The sequence below is a fragment of the Cornus florida genome, unplaced genomic scaffold, assembly GCF_030987335.1.
Source record: "Cornus florida cultivar Cherokee Brave unplaced genomic scaffold, ASM3098733v1 CherokeeBrave_3.0.0_Hap2_Chr05, whole genome shotgun sequence".
Classification (NCBI taxonomy): domain Eukaryota; kingdom Viridiplantae; phylum Streptophyta; class Magnoliopsida; order Cornales; family Cornaceae; genus Cornus; species Cornus florida.
The window spans coordinates 69,855,503-69,881,605 of NW_026775575.1; the positions used below are offsets into that span (position 1 = coordinate 69,855,503).

At 34.1% G+C, this 26,103-nt stretch overlaps 2 protein-coding genes across 3 annotated transcripts; one reads left to right on the forward strand and one right to left on the reverse strand.

Annotated features, from left to right (window-relative positions):
- Positions 1 to 2,564: 2,564 nt before the first annotated feature.
- LOC132306775 (succinate--CoA ligase [ADP-forming] subunit beta, mitochondrial) lies at positions 2,565 to 13,711 on the forward strand. The gene is made up of 13 exons (XM_059804334.1): positions 2,565 to 2,812; positions 3,240 to 3,350; positions 3,700 to 3,811; positions 4,419 to 4,483; positions 8,212 to 8,289; positions 10,498 to 10,572; positions 10,665 to 10,817; positions 10,943 to 11,077; positions 11,376 to 11,540; positions 11,763 to 11,885; positions 13,111 to 13,182; positions 13,306 to 13,378; positions 13,489 to 13,711. Exons 1-13 carry the CDS (start codon positions 2,711 to 2,713, stop codon positions 13,491 to 13,493), a joined length of 1,269 nt encoding a protein of 422 aa, XP_059660317.1. The 5' UTR covers positions 2,565 to 2,710; the 3' UTR covers positions 13,494 to 13,711.
- A 1,479-nt stretch (positions 13,712 to 15,190) lies between these two features.
- Positions 15,191 to 25,682, reverse strand: LOC132306774 (glutathione gamma-glutamylcysteinyltransferase 1-like). 2 transcript variants are annotated; one of them, XM_059804331.1, is made up of 9 exons: positions 25,122 to 25,681; positions 23,643 to 23,799; positions 22,090 to 22,328; positions 20,910 to 21,073; positions 19,804 to 19,855; positions 17,581 to 17,808; positions 16,946 to 17,452; positions 16,177 to 16,230; positions 15,191 to 15,991 (listed from the first exon to the last, which is right to left on the reverse strand). In XM_059804331.1, the coding sequence occupies exons 1-9, from the start codon at positions 25,194 to 25,196 to the stop codon at positions 15,494 to 15,496; spliced, it is 1,974 nt and encodes a 657-aa protein (XP_059660314.1). In that variant the 5' UTR covers positions 25,197 to 25,681; the 3' UTR covers positions 15,191 to 15,493. The 2 variants fall into 2 exon arrangements, with proteins under 2 accessions (XP_059660314.1, XP_059660315.1); XM_059804332.1 differs by having other exon boundaries at positions 15,852 to 16,015; positions 25,122 to 25,682.
- Positions 25,683 to 26,103: the final 421 nt, after the last annotated feature.

The window sequence follows — 26,103 nt, forward strand, 5'->3', positions numbered from 1 at the left end:
TTAATGTGATTGTTAAAGCTTAAAGTTTCTATTATTATTTTTTTTTTCAATTTTTATTCTAAAACGGTCAATTTAGAATTCCAAATGCAGCATAAATATCATTATTATTATTATTTTTTTGAAAGTTCAAACAAAAGCGCGCGCATTCATTAGATCATATTATCTAAACTATATAATTATATCTAGCCCTGCTCTTTTCGCTGGCTTTATAGGTAAGGATTATTTTTTAAGTAAAATATGATGGACAATTAATGTAATTTTTTACATTGCTTTGGAGTGGACGTTAAAAGCTCAACCTCTCTTGGTTATCTTTATTACCATTTTAATTTTTCGAACTCATATATACAACTTACAAAATATTATTCATTCAAATGTATGTGAAAAACTGAAAATATAATCTTCAGTATGTAACGGTTTAATGTGAAGTCCATCTAATATTGGTATATAGTTCGATTCTGAGAGAAGGTATTACACATTATATAGATATAGATATAGATATAGAGATAGAGATAGAGAGAGACAGTTCTAAGTGTGACACAAATTGTTTACTTCCGCAGAAGCTTCCTGGTGGTGTGTTATATACGCGGTATAAGTAGTGAGAGACAATTCAAGCGTGACAAATTGTTAAGCAGAAGCTTAAAAAAAATAGAAATTAAAAAAATCAGTGATTTATTTATTTATTTATTTTATACCAAATTTGAAGGTTTCTTGGACAAGAGTTATGGAATCTCGTTATTGTGACAAATTGACATCCATGACTAGAGAAAATTTAATAACTTTGCTAAATCAGATTGTGTTTCACAGAAGAAGTGATGGGCCCACCTATTGTGGTATTGTGGTAGGTTAGAAAACACATATATGGGATACGAATACAATATTATATGAGTAACTGCGAATCGACAAATCTACAAAAAGAGAGAAGGATACAGTCTCATACGACAGTAAAAAATTAATAAATTTTATTTTTATATATATAAAAAATTAATTTTTGGTCATTTTAAAAAATATAATAAATCTAAAATGCAATCATTAATATAACATAGAAATTGGGTTCAATATACATAAAACAAGTATCCGTAGTCAATACTTAATAAATTTTGAATTTTTCTTAACAATTATATTATGTTATTATTATACGTAGACAAAATACATAAGTAATATCGGATACATATTAATAATTAAAAAATATATTTTAAAATTATGGATACATTTAAAAAATATCGGACACATATATGCGAATATTTGTGGAGTATTTGTATCCGATATGTGTATGTTACTCTCCTAAAAATATCCATATTTTCTAAGTATGAGACCTACCACACTATGTGACACTCAATAAATCAGGTTGAGGAATATAATATGTATTAAGTCATAAGTCACATTATTATGAAACATCATATTTGAGCATTTTCAAACACAATTGAATTATTTTTGACAGTTTTTCAAATAATAAGTAATACTTAAATATGAAAAAAAAAAAAGGGTGCACAAATTGTTCCAAATACGGAGAATGGAGATGATAAAAATGGTCATATCTTAGTACATCTTTAGGGTAACAAAATATATGAGAAATGAATATATATTCTAAAAAGAAAAACATATATTTTTTTTCCCCGAAAGGGAAAAGGAAAAACACACATTGCGAACAAAAATATTTTAATTTTGGTTTTTTTAAATTTTTTGGTACTTAATTTGAATTATCTTAATTATTTTGAAGAAAATATAGAAGATTTATGTACAGTATTTGCTTGAGGCAGTCATACTTTTCAATTCAAAAATGATGCCTTACGAAGAGAGAACATTCTTTTTCCATGTACAACCATCACCTTGACCGGTCTAGAAACATTGAATGACTAATTTGGTTCCATCATTTAAAAATATATATCTTAAATGATTTAAAAGCATGTTAAATAATTTGGAAAATTACAAAACTACGTATTTTAATTTTTAACTCAATTTCAGAAATATAATTTAAAAGATGTCATTAAATTACAAAAATGATCTTATTTACTGATAAATAAAAAATTCATCCGCACTATTTTTAGTGACAGCTGAATGTGATTGTTATGTGTTTATTGGTAACTTTTTTTTATATCCATTGTCACCATTCATGGTGTGGTATGGTGTGAATGAATTTCTTAAATAACTATTAACGAATGATTATTACCCATTAAATAATTTTTTGAAACGACTTTTTATTTAATTTTTACTATTAGAATATAAAGAAGTGTGAAAAACATGTTAATATCAATTTTATTTTTCTTTCTTTATTGGCAATATAATAGAAGATTATGAACTTTTATCTAATATTTAGAGAAGATAATTATTGAATCCAATACTTCTATAGTAGGTTTCATCACATGATGTGACATTATATAAATGTGAGACTCACCACCTCACCCACTTAAATTAAATTTAATGTCTTTAAATCATTATTTTTGAAAATTAACATTTAATCCAAAATGGCTAATTAATGAATAAAACTAAAAAAAGAATTAGAAAATAATAATAAAAAAGAAGAACAGAGAAATATGTATTTTTCATAAAATGAAAAGGAGAAAAGAATAAAATAAAAGAAGTCACGGTCGTCTCTGCGCTTCCGGTACACAAAAAACACCAATTCTCTCTCTCTCTCTAGGGTTTCAACGCTGGCTCTATTCGTATAGGAGCTTGATCAATCTCATCTGAATCTCTCACTTGGATCTGAAGAATGGTGAGAGGATTGCTAAAAAAACTCACCTCTCAGTCTCTCTCCGTCGCCGGAAAATGGCAGCAACAGCAGCTCCGGCGTCTCAACATCCACGAATATCAGGTCACTCTTTCCTCATCATCTTCGCATTATATATACACACGCGTATGTGTGGGTTTTTGTATGTACATATCTGTATATATGTTGAAAAATCTCGTATTCTGCGTAATTTTGATTTTCAAAGGAAAATGAAAAGAACGATTTATCTCAAACAGAAAAATGGTTGTGTAATTTTAGTTAGTCGACCTTTTTTCAATTATTGAGTCCCAAAAAATTATTGTGAAATTACATACACTTTCGTTTTCATACATTTTCTAGGCAAACAAACGTATCATTAGGTAATGAACGACTGCCTCGTTACTTATTGTTGATCTCAAAACACACACACACACACACACTTTCATATATATATATATACACACACACACACATCGTTTGAAACTGTTGATTATATGTGCAATGATTGACAATTTTCAGTATTCTAAAACAGGGAGCAGAGTTGATGAGCAAACATGGAGTAAATGTTCCGAAAGGTGTAGCCGTTTCTTCCGTTGAGGAAGTGAGAAAGGCTATTCAGAATGTATTTCCAAATGAAAATGAGGTAGTGCTCACAGATTTTGGAATTCAGGGCAATAATATTTTTGTCTTAGTTTGAGGATATATTAGTGATCCATTTGGATGCTCACTTTAGAAAATTCGAGAATAGTATTGAATTTTGATGCCCATGTTATATGTTCTCTTACATTAACAGACGAAATCTATTTGAAAAGTTAAAACAAGCCCAAATGCCTTGTCAGACTCCTGAATTATGAATGATTTTAAGACTTAAAATTTAGATTATATGTGTATATATATATATATAATGTTATTTTGTTTTCTTTCGTACTCTTTTCTGAACAATGAACTAGAGTGAAGGTAAACGGAGAAGACTAACTTTCAGTCTGGTGCAGTTGGTGGTTAAGAGCCAAATTCTTGCTGGTGGACGAGGCTTGGGAACTTTCAAAAGTGGTCTCAAGGGTGGAGTTCACATTGTTAAGGCTGATCAGGTTGAAGACATAGCTGGTATTGAAGATTTTTCTCCTTGTCCACTTAAATATGATATGTTTTTGTTGATATCTTTATATCATCTCTATAACCTTTCTTATTATTTACAAGCGTATCTCCTACACATACTCTATGGAACTTATAGAGAATTGAATAGGGTTTATTCAATTACATTGTAGAGACCACTCACTTATAATGTTATATTGATATACCAACTCGGCGAATTGTTTGAGTAATCTTATGAAGGCACAAACTTTGTACACAGAGAATAATTTTATTTTCTCTATGACGTTCTATGGAAGTTTCAGAAACTTGATTAATGTGATAATGTGAATGCTCTATATAATTATTCAAGTACAGTTTAGATGTCAATGACTTGTGTGTGGCAACATTATGTTATTATATTATTGGATTGGTGAATCGTGTGAGTAACCTTGAGAAGCCACATATTGTACACGGAGAACCATTGACCTTTTCTTTTCCACAGTTGATTAGTTTGATAATGTGCCGCAGGGTGAGTAATCTTGTTACTTGAGTTTCCAGCTTGAGTAGATCGCAGCCTTAAGCAACAATTTAAAACTAATTAAATTAATTAATTAATTTTTATTTTATATTTCTTTTGTAGGGAAGATGCTTGGTGAAATACTTGTTACCAAACAAACTGGGCCCCAAGGAAAAATTGTCAGCAAGGTTTGGCACTATTTACTTATTCTATGTACAACTTATGTATAGGACTCATTGAAACATCCATCTTCATTTGAGGAGAGCATATCACGTGCTTTTAAACCAATTTTAATATTTGATTTATATTATAATTGTTGGATTATAATGTCATTTATGGGGTTTCTTTGAAGCCCAATGTCACAGTCACAATTAATTTCATGAGATCGAGAGAAACTCTACTGTCATATTCTCCCATTTTCCCTTCTATCTACCTCTTCTTTTTTTCCTCTTATCCTATCATACTGATTTACCCAAAACTACTTATTACTAGAGTGGAAAATTTATTGTGCTTGAAGCCTACTGATTATCATAATACATGCATTTGTTTGACGAGCTCATGGATGGAACCTTAGCTACATGCAAAGGGGCATGTTAATAGTGTAAAATAATTAAGTTGCATCCTCTCTAATAATAGTATAAGCTTTTAGAGGAGTTTTTGTTAACATGCTATTAGTGTTATATATTCAGAATTAAGAAAAATGATTAGGAGCACAAAATAGGGAGAAATGCTGTTCAGATGCCTACACCAGTGCTGCGTGGACAATGACACAAGTGTCCTTTGATGTTATCATACATTACAATTAGAATTTTCTTTCTGCCATTTCTCTTGGTGAAATTTTTTGGTTATTGAAGTCGTCTGAAGATTTTAGGTCTGTAATTTCAGCAAGTTAGGTTAGTGCCATAAATGACAACCCTGTTCTCCAGATTGCCACCATGAATCTAGATAGCAGTAACTACCTTGAGTGGTCACGATCAATACACTTGTTTGTTAAGAGTAGAAGATCATCAAGCTATTTAAAGGGGCTCTGAGAACTTTAGAATTATGCCTTGCCTTCTTCTTTCTATGCAATTGGAGATGAGTAAGGGGTACCACTTAAGACAGCAAAAAGTGATTTGGAATATTGCTTTTCCAACTTACTCAATGGTGGGGAATTCAGCTCAGGTCTTCAAGTGAAGTAGAAAATACATGAGACTGAGCAAGGAGACATGACCTTGGCGTACTTTTGCCTTTTTTGATTTCTTAGCGGGAGAAATCTTGAACATAACCAATTTGTGCTCTAAAACCCCTTCCATTCAAGGGAAGAGTAGAAGGAATCCCTGCTCCAAGATGTTACCCATGTTCTGTGTCTGCTTCTCAGAGAGTTGACAAAGGAGGGAGCAAGAGTTGTGAATTTGGTCAGTCAGGGATGCAGTTTCCGATGCGAAGGACAAACTTAAGCATGAATTTTGTGGTAAGACTAGACACACAAAACAAAGCTGTTCGAAACTCTATGGTTGGCCTACAAGAGGTAGATGTCATCGCACAGGTGATAGTTTCATAGCTTGTGCCCGTCGTACTTCGTCAATAGACAGATAAGGTACTCAGGTGCCTACTTCTACGATCAATTTTCAATTTTTCTGGAGAGGAGGTTGAGTTTTTCAGATGACTCGTGGCTACGATGGAGATCCCTTGATACCTCTAAGGCCATTTATTCAGTTACTCATGGAACTGCATGTTGTATACAGTTTACATTATTTAATCGCATTGGGATCATTGATTTGGGGGCTATAATTCTTGTTCATGTAGTGAGAAATTTAGGATTGTCATTAGGTCTTTGTTTTCTATGTATGGAAATGTCCCATTGTTTTTCTCCATCCTTGCCTTTTTCTTTTTTCTGTATTACGTGTTCCAAAATTTTCAACTAATCTTCTATATATTACCAGTACTGTCAAATCGATTTGTAGTTTTTTCATGGTTTTAAATCGTGTTATCAGTTATGTAACAGTCCTGATCGCGTGTACTAACATCGGGAGCATATGTCAAGGAGTAATGGTATTGATTGTAATCATATACAGTGATTTTCTATATCATTAGTCAATTATGTAAAATTAATGATACACGTTTTGATCCTAATTTGTTACAGTTTCTTAAGTTTTTTATTGTTCCTTGTCAATGTTATGACACCTGGAAAGATGCTTAACTTATTGTATCGGGTAGTTTTTTGTCAATGTTATCACTCCTCTGTTGACACTGATTGATACTGAATGATGGCTTTTTATTTTATTTTATTTTTATGTAAGCTTAAAAATCCAGCTAAAAGATATAACCTTCATCTCAATTCATGGGTGTCTCTCTCTATCTCTTTCTTGTTTTGTTTTGTTCTGTTTAGTACTTTATGGGTGTCTTTCTGAAAATGCTATATGTCGTAATTATAATAGAAAAATGGAACTAGGAGCAAAAGGCTAATGTCAAAGCACTATATCATGTTGACGCGGTCCTCCGTCGTCTTTTCCCTTCCCTGTTCAACTTACCAACTACGATCTCTCTCTCTCTCTCTCTCTCTCTCTCTCTCTCTATGTAAATGTATATATGTATCTGTAATTTTTTATTCAATTGAAACATACTATTACCCTTAAATGCAAAGAATCCACCACTGTTCAGTTCAAAGTTGGTTCTCTGGCCATAATTTTTGAAAAATCGCATCAGAGTTAATAACCCTTGTGTTCAGACTTTCACTTGTTGAGAATTTCCAATAGTGTATCATGCTGGATTATTAAAAAGAAGTGGCAATTCTTTTTAACAATTCAAGGCTTATACACACGCACACAATATATATATATATATAATATGCACTGGAAGTTAACAATTAACAAAGAAAGAAGACCACAATGTCCACAAAATTAAGACTATCCACTTTGTATATAATGCCAAATATTAGGTCTAATCTAACTCTCCTAGCACTTCATGCTGTCTGGACCAACTCTTGATAATAGATAGCCTCAGAAATGAATAGCAATCAAGGATTGTGAACATGATATTTAAATGGTTCCGTTGTTATGTCAAATACTATTTGAATACCCGTGACTGTTTTTGGGGCTTGTCCTATTAAAGAAAAGCAAAGCTATAAATTTCATCAACTGGTAGTTCTACAGTTTCAATTATATAGTGGATAGGGGTAGTGAATTTTGAACTAGTTTCTCTAGATCCTTCTAAAATGTTTGAGGCCACATAATGCAAGCAGCTTGAATCATATTAGTTACATGAACCATTTGTATTATATACATATGTGGATTGACACATACATTTGTAGTTAATGTCAATCCTGCGGATGCCATCTCTAAATTTAGATGGTATGTTCAGATGCAATTTACCATAGCAATGTTTCTGTGCTACCTGCTTATATATAACTGGATATATATTGGTCTCCTAGATTTGCTGGTGCTTCATGGTGATCAACTGATCTGTACATGGCTAGAATAGGCCACTCAGCGTACTTTACTTCATTTGTTAATTTTCCAGAAGGGAGATCTACTAGACTCTACAGATAGGATTCTAGAGTAGCCTAAATGGGAATAGAGTCTCACACGATTAGATGTGATACGGAAATTCCAGTTCTTGATGGTTACTTAACAAACTAGATTGTTAAGAAATACTTGTGTTTATATGTTCTCCTTTTTCTCTTTTACTATGCAAAAATGATAATAATGTAAATACGTTAAGAGCTATCATCAGTTTTTCTGTTAAAAACAATGACAACCTGTGATTCTTTGATATATATTTTTTTAATCCAGATTTTTTTATTCACTATTTATTTTAATTTTACTTTTGGTTGCCTTTGCGTAGCATTACTGATGTAAAATTTATTTTTGATTGAAGGTTTGCATTTTAGATAATAATTGTTACATATTTGGTTCTTGTCCCTCTTTTTATGCAGGTTTACTTGTGTGAAAAGCTGTCACTTGTCAATGAGATGTACTTTGCTATCACTCTTGATCGTGCTAGTGCTGGTCCTGTATGTTCTCAAACTGACTTTTACCATTACGAAGTATTACACTTGATTATGTAAAAAGTTAATCTTCTCACTCCCCCCCTCCCCCCGCGCGCGCGCGGGTCTTTCTCTCTCTCAATGTCTAGCCATTTTGGTTGATGCATCTCTCTTCAAGTTTGCCAAAAGCAGGGTTGGCTCGATAGAAATTGAGGCTCAAAGCAAGAACTTTAAGAAGTCTTTATTGCAGTTAATATATTAATATAAATAACATGGATTAAATTTTTACAAATTAACCAATACTGAATTTGAAAAAAGAAGGAAATAGTAACAGGTGAGAAGTCTGTTAGAAAAATAAGAAGAGATTCGGGAAAGGACTAGTTGAAGTAGAAGTCTTGGATTATTACATAGTTCTATTCAATTTAAGAATCAAAGAAAGTGCATGCTTTGAATTTAATGGAGGCCCAGATAAATGAATTAGAGAGACTGTATGTTAATTAACAAAGGAATTTACAGTGAAATTCACTGGGAGAAATCCTGTATGTTATATATATATTTTTTGATAAGTAAATCCTGTATGTTATATATAACAAAGGAAATCTACAATGAAATTCACTGGGAGAAATCCTGTATGTTATATAACAAAGGAAATCTACAATGAAATTCACTAGGAGAAATCTAATGAACCATATCTATATGGTGTCCGTCTTGAATCTAATCTTTTTCAAAGACTTTGCCCCTATGATCTATTGCGTTGCTGATAAAGTATATTTATGACGTATACGAGCTATATTTTTGGATTGATTTTAAGCAGATTGAATGTTCATCTCAAGATAAGCACGGGGTCTCTTTTTTTTTTTTTCTTTTCTTTTCTTCTTTTTTAATATTGTGGAGTAAGCAGTAAGCTGCCTTGGAACTTATAGAACTTTAATACATTAAAAGGTAGGATTGACTCAATTGAGATTGTTTAGTACCAGGACGGAATAGAGAAATGTGAGTGCAAGTGCAAAATGCTGGCGTGGTTTTGTTCCTAGAATCAAGAATTGGTAGTCTTCCTGATGCTAAAAGTATATAATTATTAGAAACAAGAAGAGACCATCAGTAATATTCTGCAGCCTTGAACCTTTTATTGTAGAATAGAATTGAGAAGTGCCCAAAACATTCACATTCAACTCAAAATGGGCATTGCTTGTCCCTTGAGATGATTTTGTCCCTCTAGGAGTATGGATCTTGATGTATTGATTGCAAGCGAAGGATTGTGGCCTTGCCACCTGTTATCCAATGACGAGCCTGCAGAGATTTTTGGAAATTCTCATGGCTTGTATAACTGGATTTTGTTCCAGTTTGATTTGGCCCAGTGAACCCAAAAGAAAAATCCGGCCACCAGGGCTGGATGCCGGATGCCTGTGGGAAGAATTTCTGTTGAGGCTGCATTACTTTGCTGTTGCTTGAAGTTTATATTAAACAAGGAATTGTATCTTTGAACTGCCCCAGTTCAAGTGGTTGAGATAAGGCTCTGCCTTTCAATTTGTCTTTCATGGTATTTGAAAATGTTTGATATCTTCTTTTGCCTAGTGGGAAAGAATTGGTTGTGAACAACACCCTGCATGTGGATCACTTTGTATTGCTTAGGCTCTTCAAATAGGTCCTACTCCTTTTTTCCTTTCAATGAAACAAATTTCAGTATTTATCATCAAAATTTGGCCACTAAAGTAGGTTTTATACAAAGTTTTAACTGGTTGGAATTCAGATTTGGAAAAGCATAGAGAGAGAAATTATCAGGCAATTTTTTTGGTAGATAATTATCAAGTAAATATTCTTGCCTAGTGTCTTTTTTTTTTCCCTCCCCCTTCTTTTGTTTGAGGGAGTGGCCAGGTTCTTTAGATTTACTAGTCAGAAGATTTTGCTTCAGTGTTGATGTTTTGCTGGACTTGTTGCAACTGCCTGTTCATGAGATAGGTTTTTTTAGACGGGATGGGAATTCAATTGGTTCTGATGCATTAGATTTGTTTACTGGTAAGAAAATTTGGCTGCAGTGTTAGTATTTTACTGGATTTGTTGCAACTGCCTGTTCATGAGATAGGTTTTCTATACGGAATGGAACCACAATCAATTGTCACTTGTCATTATTTATCACCTTATTTACTTTACCTGTGTTAATATATCTGATCCTTTTATCACATAATAATGCTTGTTCTAAGCCTTAGGTGCTTATTGCCATATTCTGTTCTCCAGCTTATAATTGCCTGTCGCAAGGGAGGAACTAGTATTGAAGACCTTGCAGAGAAATTCCCTGACATGATTATTAAGGTTATTTTTTGTGCTTTTTCTTTCAAATGCTAGTGTTGCTTTTGGCAATTTCTCGTGCTTTGCCTAATAAATTGGCATATTTTTTTGCCCAGGTACCTATCGATGTTTTCACAGGAATTACTGATGAAGATGCTGCCAAAGTTGTAGATGGTTTGGCTCCAAAAGTGGCTGACAGAAATGCCTCAATTGAACAAGTGAAGAAATTATATAAACTTTTCTGTGAATGTGATTGCACACAGTTGGAAGTAAGCATTAACTTCTATTTTCCAGGATCGCCACACTTGTTTGATAATTTACTAGATGATTTGTATCTAAGTTTTCTTTCTCCGCCAGTGTACATCTTTGTTTGAGCCTTTATTTGTTTGGACAGATCAATCCCATTGCAGAGACTTCCGATAACCAGTTGGTAGCTGCTGATGCAAAGCTGAACTTCGATGATAATGCTGCTTTCCGTCGGAAAGAGATATTTGCTCTCCGTGATCCATCGCAGGAGGATCCTCGTGAGGTATCTCTAGTCTTTTTGCATAGTGATTCATTTAACAACATTCATCCATAGATTCTGGTGTTATGCAAAAGTTGATAGTTTTTGGAGACGGTTGTTTTCATAGAATGATAGGATAAATTTTTATGAGACATTCTTACGATTTTACAAGAGCAGCAAAGAATTTGAACCAAATAACACCACCCCCCACCCCCGAGAGGGAAGCCCTTACAAACTCAAATGTGAAATTGTGACAGCTGTGAAAAGGATTTCAACACATTAATTATTATTATTTTTTTTGTTGCCTTTTAACTTTTGACAGGTTGCTGCCTCGAAGGCGGATTTGAATTATATCGGCTTGGATGGAGAAATTGGTTGCATGGTGAATGGTGCTGGATTAGCAATGGCTACAATGGATATAATTAAGTTGCATGGAGGAACTCCTGCCAATTTTCTAGACGTTGGTGGGAATGCTTCTGAGAACCAGGTAATGATTTGATTTTAGGGTATTATTTGTCACTTGCAGGATGTCATTGGCCCTCATAACCTTTTTAAATTTGTAATCAAGCATGCTTCCAGGCACATGCTTGCATGTCCTTTGTTTTATGTTGCACACTACTGATTTTGGACACAAATTTTCGTTTCCTGGTTTTCTTATTTGGCTTAATAAAGTAACATATTCAACTTTTTCCGACAATGAGTGGAGCAGGTTGTGGAGGCTTTTAAAATATTGACATCTGATGATAAGGTGAAAGCAATTTTGGTCAATATTTTTGGAGGAATAATGAAGTGTGATGTAATAGCTAGTGGAATTGTCAATGCTGCTAAGACGGTGAGTTACTCATCAGATTGATTCAAGCTGAATTCATTATAATTGCAATTTCTTCTCAGTGATTGCATCTTTTGGCACCCAGTTTTTCCTTTTAACCATTGAATTTGTTGCAGCTTTCTTGTTCTGCTTTTTACGAGTTTTGTCCTTTTCCCTTTGGATGGACCCATATTTTAAGAGCATATGGTATGCAATCAGAACGTTGGCGTAATCTGGTGGTAACGGAAATAAAATGATTTGACAATTTAGCATCTTTATAGAACTGAGGAAACAGAATAGCTGGTCATGTGAGGTTACTTGTAATTAGATTTGATTTATTGCTATCTTTGCCATGCAGATATTGTTAGGTCAATAGGACATACGTTAATTTTGTTTCAAAAACTTGAGTCCATTTTTATTAAACTTTTAGATGGTTTTTATAAGTTAGAACTCTCGTTGTGGTACTTAGGCCAATAGCAAATTTTAAAGTCAAGGCTATATTTAAGGGCAAAAGGTAAATTCAACATTAAATATGCTCCTACCATTGCGATCATGTTTTTTATGCATTCATTCTATCAGGTCTCGTACATTTCATGTTTTGATTCATAAAGATCCTTTTTGAAGCGTGTTAAGATGTTTTTGGAATTTTTCCTAAACAAAAATATTAATACAAGGATAGGATCAATTGATCCATCGAAGGCTACTGGTCATGTGCCAATCGATTGACACTTGGCTCAATCAATTATGACCTGCCAAATTCTGTTTCCAATTAGGAATGAATCTATTTTTAACTTTAGTCTCCGTAGGCTTCTAAACTCTATATAAAGACCACACATGTTAGAAAATCTAAGCAACCAACGCGAGCAATCTCTGAGCATACGTAGAGCATATTAGTGTGCATTCTAGCAATGCTTTGCTTGAGTTTGGCATTAGTTTGTGTCAAGAGGTAACTAGGGGTTTTTGAGTGTTTGGGAAACTGGTAACCTAGTTATAACGTCTCTCATAGTGACTTACCAAAGTAATAATATTAATAGTCTCTCTCATAGTGGATTGATCTGTTTGGATTAAGTCCTGTGGTTTTTCTTCTTGGGGTTTCCGCATGAAAATCTGTGTTCATCGTGTGATTGCTTAGTTTTCTTTACATATATCCGTATGCTTTTAAACATTATGAGTAATTGGATTACCATCCTAATTTCTTGTATTCAAATAATTGCATCGTTACTGACTCTCGACGTGGCTTGTGTGACAGGTTTCTTTAAAAGTACCAGTAGTTGTTCGTCTAGAAGGGACTAATGTTGATCAAGGAAAGAGGATTTTGAAGGTAAATTTGAAACCTGATCTCCATTCAAATCTTTACATAAACAAAAACTTTACCGTGTCTTGAAGGATTAATATTGTAATGAAGAAGACTGAAATGTTGAATGCTGCTATTTGGTACAAACAGGAAAGTGGTATGGCATTAATAACGGCAGAAGATCTGGATGATGCGGCTGAAAAGGCAGTTAAAGCAATTTCTGGTTGAGAAAATATCTTGTTCTCTCGAATGTTCTTATTTTGCTTTAGCCATTTTATACAAAATCTCGCGTACTCTGATTGGCCTTTTTTTTTTCTTTTCTGCAAAGAGCAGTGTAGTTCTGCGAATTTAAAATTGATGTGAAGCAACCAGCGATGAGAGCTGTTTTGTTGCCAAAACATTAATAAGGCTGGCTGTTATCCAGTGAGGAGAGTTTCTTTCTTCTTTCTCATGTGTACTTTTGTTTCTTTGGCTACATTGCCTTCGGAGAAGCCAAGGTATGATTGTCCTTTTCTCGGAAAAGTAATCATCAATACTGTCTTGGCTGATTTTGCAACCGTGAAATAGTACTATTTAGCTTATGTTTTCGAGCACCTGTACTTGTTTGGCAGAATTTGTAGCGAAAAAATAGTACTTTTTAGCTTATATTTTGAAGCACCTGACACCCCTATCCAGGGTTAAATCCTATAATTTTTCGCTCCGCTCCTGCTTTACCGACCCTAAATAAGGGTCATATCTTAGCGTTTTATTGAAAGATTTACATGTGATCCAGAAAGTAATGGTTAATTATGGGGTTGCTCTAAGAAGCCTGGCATGATCATAAGTTACATATAGGGTTGCCCTTAAAAGACTGACGATGTATAAACTAATAGATATGGAACAATTTTAGACCTATATTTGTAGGGTAGGGCTTGTTGGTATCTTAACTTGTTGGTCTTTGGCAATTTGTTATAAATAGATTACTTGGACATTTATAACAAAATATGTTAAAGAGTAATATTTCTTCTACCTGACCTGATGCTTGGTTTGTATGTTTCAATTAATCAAATGGCATGCTAGGCAGTAAAATTTCCAAGGATTCATCTAACGTCCACGTTATTTTGCAATAAAGTACAACGAAAGCACTGTTGTGATTGTGATGGTAGGTCCAATTAGTCAATGGGGGCATACTAGGGGATGGAAACCCAAAAAAGAGAGTTTAATTTATTTCTAATTTTTATATAAAGAGTTACGCCAAGATGATTTAAAAAATAAAGTTATATTATTATTGTAATGATTTTTATATTATACATACTAATATTCTATTAGTGTGTCATTACAATGTTATTGTTTTAAATTAACGAGGATCATTTCATGTCACTTGTGATTATATATATAATGTTAATTTTTCTTAAAAATATTTAACACTTCAAAATGTGTTGTGTTTTTGATTGCTTAGAATTGAAGCCGAATTTGAGAAAAATAGCTAAGAAAATTGGACAAATTTTTTTTTAATTTAAATTCCACCAATTATAATTTTAAGACTCCAATTTCATGCAACTGATAATCCCAAAATGATTTACACTTCACAAATAACAGAAAGTGCCAAATGTTTAGAAAGTGTAGGAAGTGTAAGCTAAGATTTTTAATTATAGACATATAAACACATGTCAAAGGAGTGTTCGTGTCAGTGACCAACATTGACACGGGCTTTTTTTAGAGAGAGACCCCACCTGAAATCACCATACACATTTTGCAATTTATAACACCTTGTTAATTTCAAGCAATATGAGAAAGCCTCCATTTATGGGTTTAATAAGGAAGAAAAAAAAAATAAAAGCAAAAACAGAAAATAGACGTAGTTTACGTCGCAAATTCTCTTGGGATAGGAAGAATTAAAAAGCCATCCTTTCCCCTAATAGTCTCGTATCCTTGTTTCCTTATAAACAAGCAAATATGATTCTGTTTCACTGTTTTTTCATTTCTCCACTTTAAATCCTTGAATAAAATGTGTCCTGCAGCATTCAAATAAAAGGAAAAATATAAGTGAGAGATCTCACCAAAACCATAATCTCGTATAACCAAGGGAAGTGATCATTTAATTCCGTTTGGAATATCTTTCAACCATTCCAAGAATTCTACCGGTTAATATATACTATGTCAACTAGTTACAGGATGGGGATGTACTAAACACAGCGTCTGAACGCAAACGAACCATACCAGCTTCTCTGGCTCGGAAGGGCAAAAGCTACTAGTGTTACAAGTGAACTCTTTATAAAACTTCACTTAAATCAGTTAATAAATACTTCGGCAATGGCAGGCAGCAACACAGGCACCTCTATGATACCACCCGTCTTCTCTAAGTGAGGCAGCCGAATGGAACAGACAAACTACAGGGAAAACTGGGCTTTCTACAACATACGAAGGATAACGGGGAAGGTTTGGCCATAAATCGTACCTTGCTCCTAGCACAAGGCAAGTTTACATGTTTCTCCCTGAACCCACCCATAAACCGGTTTGAGACAGGTGATTGGAGCAGGTTACCGGAATAAGTTAATCCGTTGCTATCCTTAATGATGTGGTTCCACTTTGAACAGTGCTTCCAACTCTCGCAGACAATTCTTGCTCCTTCACTGTGGAATTTCAATCTCTGAGAGTTATATTTCTCCCCGAACCCACCCATAAAACGATTTAAGGCATGTGATAGGGGCAGGTTATCGGAATAAGACAACCCATCGCTATCCTTAATCATGTGGTTCCACTTTGAACTGTGCTTCCAACTCTGGCAGTCAATTCCAGCTTCTTCACTGTGGAATTTCAATCTCTGAGAGACACCTCTTGTTTCTTGACCTATGACCTAAAAAGGGCAATAAATACCATTCTGCAGTGTGCATGTAAAATATTTTGGAGTTTTCAGCACTACATTATTGCAAATTTGCAATATTGTAATAACGGGATGTTTTCTTACAATAGAACAAATTTAAGAGAATGTAATAAGACAAGGAAATGCTAAACGAGAGGTGCACCAAGATCTTCATCTACCTTATCATCTTGGCATCTCTTGAGAAGATGAAGTTGTCCTCGCAAGTGCAAAACCTGCCATACCAATGCATGATGATGAGAAATCTACCATACGGAAACCAAAACAGAACTTAAGAGGTGACAATTTTAATGTACCATACACATACATAGTGATTTTTTAAAAATAAAAAATAAATTTATCCGACTAAAAAAAAAAAAAAAAAAAAATTAGAAGAATATGCGCATAAATATATGATCATATTTCATATATGTCGGATGATGATTAGATATCCACCATGGAAATCAAAGTAAACTTATCATGTATATCTATAAATATATGCATACATATATATATGCACACGTGGACACAAAAAGACATGGAGAGATATAAAGGAACCACCAATACATATAATTAGCTTCATAAATTAACTTTTTTGAACATCCAACTATAGCAAACAAACTCCCTATCAAGAATAAACTGAAATTAAGTATCTAAAACCAACACCACAATTTCAATATTAGAAGAAAGACTTCTATTTATCTTAAACACAAAGATGAATTTTAAAACAAAGAACGGCATAAACACTAACAAGAAAAGAATAATAGGTACATTAATCAAAAAGTACATCCACATATATGCATATTTCCAATTCATCAGCAAGATGCCTCAATCTATTTTTAGAGGTACCCATAACAAGATGTTAGGGAGGCATAAAAGCAGAATTTAAAGTACTCTACTAGAAGCTACCAATTTTATAAGAGAACATTAGAAATCAATGAAAAACAGTACCTCTTCTTGGAGCAGAGTAGGAAGGTTTTCAGATGCAACAAGACTACGTATTTCCTGCAAAAGCTTCTCCTCTTTGATACCCGACCATGTTTCTGGAGGCAAGGCTAATAGAAGTGCTGTAAGAATATCATTGCTAGCTGGATGCATGACAATGCAATTATCTGGGACAGAGCCAGAGCAACCCTTCATTTGAGATGAAGGGACCAGGACATCAACCCCTTGCTTACCATTACCATTCAGCACCATCCCGGACACTACTGTAATGGGCTTGTCGCCGTTAGCTTGAAAGCATGTCACACATGTTTCCCGACAGCAAAACCGATCTGATGAGCCTGACCTCCCTACAAAAAACCCTGCCCCCTGGCAACAAACACTTGCTGCTATTTCAGGCAAACTATCTTCATCACTTGAAGTTGGAATGAATCTGCAACATGATTTTTCTGAATTTAAAAAATATGTCACATGTTCATGTAGACCTGTCTCCTGCACTTGTTTCAATACCTCTTCCTGCAAAACAATAATTTGAATCTTTAAAAATTCAGCAGGAAACACAACTAACTGTAGATCAAATTTTTTGGTTCATCCAGGGCTCAAATTTTTTTTAAAAAAATAAAAATTACATAATGTTGTAAAACCTTAACAACAAGCCTTCCTTTCTCCTCTTGGCTTAAACTTTGATCACCATCCTCTTGTCTCCGAACTTCAGCAACCCACTTGATGAATTCCCCAAAATTTGAGGGGAGAGATTTTAGAACCATGGAGAGCACATCCTTAATATCTTTCACATCCTTAGACTTCAACAGAAGAGGGACATCATCCACCAAGTACTTTGCAATACTGATCCAACTCTCATGTTTACAGCTCTACAAACAATATTATAATAACATCCTTCATCGGTATAAGATATGTGAGCTAGCAAGATTGCAGATAACTCCAACCTTTTACACACAAGGGGGGAAATAATGCTTTTTGATGTATCAGATCATATTTTAATTTATAAGGCAGGTGAACGTGAAACAGAAAATTCATGCACATATACACCAGCACCCAAATATTTATTCTTATAAGAACAGTTAGCAGATTAAGAAAACAACTTTAATATAAAATTATCAATCTCCCATCCTACTGTTCACCAGTGCATCGAATTGTCCAGCTCAAATTGGAATAAAAGATGATCAATCCTGCAAAATGATTTTTTAACCCTTGGGCGGCACAACCTTAAAGGCCCTCAATAGGAGAAAAAGCCCCTGAAAAGTGGGTCCCATTATATCACTTATATTTCTTTTAATGTATTAATGTTGTTCCATTTATTGTATCAATTATCAAATCAATAATACTACTTTCCTATTGGTTAATACAAGTCGATTTAACCTTTTTTTTATTTTATATTACTTCCTTTCTCTCAACAATCTCACACCTTTTGAATTTCTTATAATTTTGGATTCTCTCACTTTTTTTTTTTTCCTTCACAGTTGATACTCACACACACATGCCTCCTTGGAGGCTTGAACCCTTGACCTTCCTTTGGGAAATAAGGGCTTGATACCGCTAGGCCATTGGCCCGTTGGTGATTCTCTCACATTACATCCATAATTGTTTTAACATTATATTTCTTTTGAGACTCTCTCATACATCAACAGCTTGCTTGATTAAAACACGATTTCTTTTCCTTGAGCTGAATGCAGGTTAGACAGAATTTTTTAAAAAACATATATTAGTTTTACATATATTTATACATTAAATATCACTTGGCAATTCCACCTTAGGCCATAAACTGTATCAAGCCGACCTCGACTAGATCCCGAACTAAAATACCAATACAATACAAGGGGGAAGGCAAAGTTGAAACTAAAAACACAAGGGTCGGTCAGTTTTCTTATATTTTTTTAACAAGGTCAAAGTTGACCAGCCTAACCAAAATAAATAAATAAATAAAATAAACAAGAGAAAGAAAAAGGTGTTGACCAGTTTTTTTCAAATGACAGGAGTTGATGATGTGTGTGTGTGTGTATTACTAATCCATCAAGTCAGAATTCTAAAACATAAAAAATGCCCTTCTGAGGTGGTGTAAGACCAAAATTAAAACCAAATGCAAGGAATGGGCAAATAAATTGCAATAGTGCATTGATGGTGAGAAGGCAAAGGTGTTAGTACATAAATTCCACAGCAATGCAGAGCCAACAAAAGTGATGATAATGTCAGTCACAGTACGTATCTATGAAAAATTGTCGTACAATAATGATTTCAATAGCTGCCAACCAATCCTTTTCTTTTTTATTTATTTATTTTTTTCCTTTCTTTTTTTCAGTTATCGCCCACAAAGGTCATAAATGGATCGTTAATCTCGCTCTAGAAAATAATCAGTTACGAAAAATCATTACGTTGACAATTTCAAAATTCAATATTAGTCCGTTGGCCAAAATAAATAAATAAGTAATCCAATACCAGTAAGTTCGGGCAGTGTAAGATCTCCAGACTATGCTTGAAAAATTATGACACGTATCAAATCATTAGAAGTTACCAATTCGCAATTAGATAAAAATTTCTGAACAATTTATCTGACGAACAAGAGTATCATTAGTAGGTCCTACCACAAGCACATCATAACCATGACAGATCAAATCATTAGAAGTTTCCTTGTAAATATTACACGCTTACCACCTGGATTAATTTATGACAGAAGTATTGTTCTACAATGGAAACAAATAAGAGGGAAATTAATGTGTGTGTGTTTATATATATATATAGGAAAAGGAATACAGGATTGATACAACCAATTATGTATTAGTAATGGAATGTATGCGTTTGTTTGCAGGCACAAAAAATTGACATTACAAAGGCACCCACTAGAATCATACCAGGGTATAAAGAAGTGATGGCGCTCTATGAAGCCTAGATACTAGCATGAACCTGGAAGATCAAACTTCTGATGTAAATAGAAACCCAACAATAAGATATGTAATAATATAAATAAATACATAAACTTAAATAATACGTAATTACCTGCAAGAAGAAGAAGAAAAAGTTAAAGTGAAAGAGAAAGGGAATAGCCAAAATGCAATTTCATAGCATGCAAAAACCAACTACCGAGTATAAGAAGTAGCATATACTGGATAGCATATGTATAACACAGAATAGAACAAGCACTGGTTTACAACCAGAGAACCATACACTTTCCAGGGTGCATTTTCTTGTTGCTTTTCATGAAAAAAAAGAAGAAGTAATAATAATAACTTAGGAGATTTAACAGCAAATTAGTGTTGCAACATCCAATAGACTTGATAAGTTGAGCTAACAAGCATGTTCTAGGATGCATTTCTATATGCAAAAAGCACCATCATGCGACACATATTAGGATCAATTGTCAATAGATCTTTGCTAATCAAACTTTTGATAGTTTCTACTTCTCAGTTCTCACATTTAAGTTTGACCAAATCTATAAATAGTTTTCTGTAATAATTTATAGTTTGCATAATCAACTACTTTTTCCATGAATATGTCTTCAGTTGTACTTGTCAATCCTGCTCAAACCTATATCACATGGACTCTTCCAAACAAGTGGAGTACCTGTGTGAAAACACAACACTTGGGTATGAGAATGGGACGTGTTCGATATGGCTGACCTTGGCTGCCTACCCGTGTCCTTGGGTTTAGGGATTTATAACACATAAAACACATATTCGAGTCCATGTTACATAAGTCCAACCATTTTGAACAAACATTGATTATGGAATGAAAACAAAGGGGGACGGGTAGTAGGAGGGGGAAGCAAAACCAACAAATAGATATACCGTTACCTACTCATCCATGGCAACCGAGAGAATCAGATATTTAAACAAAATCACAAGATGTAACATATGCAAATGCACAATACCTATGAAGTAACACCCCACATGCATAAACTGTTTCCAATAAAAATATTGAATAAAATAATTCCCTAGATGAAGCATAAAAAATTCCGTACCCCCTACTGAGTCCAGTTGCTTCGTCCAGAGTGTCCATGGCTTCCCAAAGGAGTGTTAGTGGAACCCAATGAGGAGGATACTTAAAACGTGCAACGTCCAGAATCAGTGCCATATCCTTTTCAGCATGGTAACCACCAATAGGTGAAAAGTGACCGGCTCCTGTCTGCAATAAATTCAAAAATATTCTTTCATCAACAACTAAAAACCCGAGAAAGGTTGTGACAATACAAACAACAATATATAAACCACAAGATGGCCCACAGAATGTATCCATTGTATTTGTTTCACAGGTCGAGGAAATATAGTGCATTTTATATTATTAAACAAAAACTCAAGACAAGTACTTTGTTGCTAATATATCTCCTTTCCTCCGACAATTTGTCTAAGACGAGACAAAACTTCAACTAAAAAATTAGCCTGGAACAGTTTTACTGAACAATAATGAATACGAGGAATAAAATTATCATAGAAAACCTCCAAAAGATTGGAAAACTACACTTCCTTGAAAAGTTCTTTTCATATCTTGGACATGATTCAACAATTTCTAAAAAGTCGTAGAAATGGCAGACCAGACCATCGCTCCTGTACCTACTTTTTTATGAATATAATAGTGAGAACATCCATAACGAACTAAAGAACGAAGTGGTCAACTTGATTTCATAGAAAAAAAGAAGGGACAATCCCAAAAAAGAATTAATCAAACCATAATTTATAAGCCAAAAAAACTTACTATAACACATGCCCAAAGCAATTTTAATTGACTAAAATTATGGTTTCCACCCAATTTTTCTATCAAACTGAACCATCCCCTTCTTGGCAGACTTGCCTGACTCTATACTACACAAACATGGCATAAAGACATTTAAGGTCCAATCATCAATAGAGCTGACATGGCTAATAACATCAGACCACCCAATTTATTGACCTTTCATTTGCTCTATTTCCATAAACAATGAATAAATATTCTAAAGGAAGCTACTAAATCAGAAAGGCAAAAATGCAGTTTGTCAAACTAACTTATGCATAATGTAACACAATATACTGCTTTGACACAATATCTAATAGGCTGGACCAAATACGTTGAGCATCAACAAACTGGTTCTGCAGTTTTGCACAGAAAATAATGTGTAGTAGTAGAAAGAAACAAAAATAAGCAAATGAATCGAGCTTAACAGTTACCTGTTTAAAAGTTCCTCTATGGTATGATGTGAGCACGTGGCAATCACTAGAAGTGGAACATTCCATTACATGCTTACGGAAATCATCAATAGTGCTCAGATTTGTCCGAAAAGCATCAACTTTTGCTCCAGCACAGCGAGCCAAGCATACCACCTTTCCAAATGAGATGCCCTTAGCTTTAACCTTTTCCAAGGGCTCGCAACAGTCCAGCATAGACTCGTCAAACCATCTCCAAGGCCCTGTAATCAAAGTGTAGTCAAACTATCTCCAAGCACAATGTACATGGATCAAATAACAAAAAGTCTAAATGTAGTTTTTATTGAGGAAGACACCCAAGAGAGAAAAACACAGAAATTCAAAATTTAGGATTTTGATGTAGAGTTCATCACATTCATATTGACTGAAACAAGTTTACTATTATCCACAATGAGCTATTATATTCCATAAAAACTAAACACCAATCTACTATGAAATAACTCTTTAGCAGTCCAGGAAAATTGAGTCAAATAAGTGACAAACACAGACAAAATGGTGCTCAGTACCATCATATAAGTAATTCTTAAAGCAACATCCTTGCACAAGCATAAAACACATCCACCATTTGACATAAAATTGATAATAAAAAAGTTAAATTTCTCAAACAGAAAACACCATTATACGACAATGGTGTACAGACAATAGAGCTAGGCATTTAGCCATTAATAACATTGTTCTTTGCATAAAATTGGAATCTTAAACCTATCATCATTTTCATTCCACCAGGAAAACACCTAAACTATAGCGAGCATGATCAAAAAACAAAAATCAGTGATTGGCCAACTTAACATACAGATAATATTTGGTTCTCAGCCAAAAATGCAAAGTTCTCGATTTTAATAAGTTTAGTCATAAAAATGTATGCATATATATGTATATCTCTCCTGCATGTACATATGAAGGCAAGATTAGATTAATAGTCCCTTGAGTTCAGTTTATACCAGGAACCCATCAAGAACACGGCATCATTAGCTCAGTCCTCCATTAATATAGGTAGAGTGGGGCAAGTCTCAGCCAGGCTAGCCAAAATCGTAGAGTGAATTATTTCAGCTCCATTTTTTCTTTCTTTTGAATCAAAATTATCAAGTAGAGCATTGATTTCAATTATTTCATTCATAGAAAACAAGTAATCCTATATAGTATCAACATAACCCCCAAAGTATATCAACAATCCACACAAAGCATCAATTCTTTTATGGCATGACTCAAAATGGCCTAAAAGTCACTTTAATTGTATCTCACACCCACATGGCAACCAAAAACATCATCCACCCAAATTTAGGGAGACAGGCTGAGTAGAAAAACAGGAAACCAAGGATCAGTGTGTAAAGTAGTTTGCCAAGCACCGAGAAGCCACAACTGCATTGGCCCACCCAAGTTAATTGATGTAACTTGACCAACAAAAAACAGCAGTCCATTTTAGGTTTAGCCTCAAAGTAATTGCTTCCCGTTGCAAGTTGGAACAGTGAAGAACATAAATAAACAAAATCTAATACTACCAAGAACTTAAGAATTACCTTTCCATTTTCTGCCTGGATCAATAGAGAGGGCATTCAAGACCATGGCAAGGCTGGCCAATCCACAATATGCAGGCTCTGATTGTGTCTGAAAGTATGAGATCAACTTGAAAAAACCTTCCATGGTTCCTTTTTGAACAGCTTCCAGGAAGAGTTGCTGCAGTTCCAAAATTTACAATAAGACTAACGGTTTATGAGAAAGAAACAATGATTAGAAGCACCATAACCTTTCCTTGATGAGAAGCTGTGTAACATCCTACCAAACAATATTAGTTGTCAAATGACACGTGTACTAGCTTATTTATGACATACGGGCCAAGGATTTGTTGAGTTCAGTTGTCAAATGACACATGAGAAGGATCTGTGTGTAAAGTAGTTTATTAAAACGGCAGCGTTGAAAAGCTCCATATTGTGAGTTTTACAAATGACCAACAAATTTACACATTTCTTTTACCCATAAAATGAATAAAAAGAATGGCCTTAAATAGGATTAAGCATCCTCTACTTGCATCTAGACACTTCTCACTCTTAAACGTACACCAGGCTCAATTTGCTAATGATAAAGATTAACTTGTGTAAACAAGTACATATATTACGTTGGATTTTTCATAGTACTGATCCCAGCAAAGCATTGAGTTCCCAGGGTCATGTAGTGGTTCTTTATTTTTTCAGTGCCATGGAGAATACTGGATTGAGATAAAAGCACTTCTTGAGAAAATAGAAAAAGTATTTTAAAAGATGATCAAGACAGGAAACAAATGTTGTGAAGACCTATCCACGTTGATCGACTCCTTGTGAAATCCCTGTTTCAGGCCAGTGATAACTAGGTATAGTATGTGGTACATGTCCAAAATATGCCGGTTGGACATGAATTGATCATCTGTATCTAGTAATTCAAATTTACCATATGATTGAAATTTTATTATGTTCTACATTACAATTACATAATACTATATGATGCACAAAGATATCATGAAATTCTAGGAAATAAAAGAGAAATATTTAACATATGTACAAGTTGTGTCACCATATCTTTGTGTTTGGATACTTTGTAAGCCCAACTTTTGGATGTAAGTTGTAACAAGAAGTGAAGAATTTTCAGTTAATTTTATTTATAACTGCCACAAATATAAATAAGTCCACTGCTGGAGCATCTGTATGACACAAGTTCACAGTTGAAATAAGGCATGTTGGAGCTTATAGCATCATCAAACCAGCAATAGAAACCACCAAAAAGTCATGGCAAATACTGGTAAAAAAAGTTCAGATCACTGATTGTCCCAATTTCACCACACTTACCCAAACACCATCCAAGACAATGCACTATGATGATCACATTACACCAAAAATCAACCACGAAACTTACATTAAAGCAGAAACATAGATAAAACAGGTGTATCACGTGAATTGAAACCCTAGCTTCCAAAATCTTTCACGGAATTGGAAACTTATGAGCGGATGAGAGAGAGAGGGACTGACCTTTCCTTCGGATGAAGCGAAATCGATGGCGGGAGGGGAAGGGAGGATTCGCCTGTACAAACCAGCCATCGCCATTTTTTTTGGAATCGCTTAACTATCAGATGATGAGGTGTGATGAGTTCTAGGGTTTTTCCGAGAGACTTTCCCGAATACGTGAAGAAAACGCCTCTTCTGCTTGGGACAGCGCGCGTAAATTTGAGGATTTCAACTTTGAAAAAAGGGAATGCCCTGCTCGCGAAAGCTGTCTTGTCAGGTAAAAGTAGTCTGTCCACCGACCGTCACAGGATTAACAGTCGTAATCGGGAATCATATCAGAAGAGCCGTTTTCAAACAGTAATCCATTGATCATTACGTGCGCTGTTTTAGTGATACTATTGGATTGGTTGGCGTGTTCTGGACAAAGAGACGAATTTCAATATTTGTCTCACTTTTTCTTTCTTTTTGTTCAAGTCTCTTCTATGTTTTTCAAATTTTTTTTTTTTTTTTTTTTTCTGGTTCCCCTTTTATTTATTTATAAATTAAATAAATGACAAAAGTAACCTTCAAGTATCCTAATTGTTTCCTCCTTTTTCTCTTGGTACACTTAATGCTATATTTGGTAGAAAGAAAGAGAACATAGTGGATAGAAAATAGGTAGAAAATGGAAATAAATAAATAATTTTTTTTTGTTCGGTAAAGATATACAAAAAAGAAAAGGAATAGAAGAAGGATGGGTCCTTTATAAATTTTTATCTGTCAAAAAATGGACAAAAGAAAGGAGGAAAAACAGGTGAACTATTATAGAAAATTTAAATTAAATACTATCTTAAATTATACAAGTTTTTGGATTTGTACTATATATTATTGGATATAATGGTCAAAATAATTAAAAAAATTTATTTCTTTCTCTCGATACAACATAATAAATTATGAGCTTATTGTTGTCTTCTATCCAACTGAACAAAAAGAAAAAAATACATAATCTCTAATCTAGGAATATCTT

Excerpts from the sequence above, each read along its gene's own strand:
- LOC132306775 (XM_059804334.1), top strand. The coding sequence starts at position 2,711 with ATGGTGAGAGGATTGCTAAAAAAACTCACCTCTCAGTCTCTCTCCGTC. Across the intron at positions 8,290-10,497 it reads ATCGTGCTAGTGCTGGTCCT|CTTATAATTGCCTGTCGCAA; the intron begins GTATGTTCTCAA and ends TCTGTTCTCCAG. Across the intron at positions 10,573-10,664 it reads TCCCTGACATGATTATTAAG|GTACCTATCGATGTTTTCAC; the intron begins GTTATTTTTTGT and ends TTTTTTGCCCAG.
- LOC132306774 (XM_059804331.1), bottom strand. The coding sequence starts at position 25,196 with ATGGCGATGGCTGGTTTGTACAGGCGAATCCTCCCTTCCCCTCCCGCC. Across the intron at positions 17,453-17,580 it reads AAGGAAGGCTTGTTGTTAAG|GAAGAGGTATTGAAACAAGT; the intron begins GTTTTACAACAT and ends ATTGTTTTGCAG. Across the intron at positions 15,992-16,176 it reads AGAGATGCCAAGATGATAAG|GTCATAGGTCAAGAAACAAG; the intron begins GTAGATGAAGAT and ends TGCCCTTTTTAG.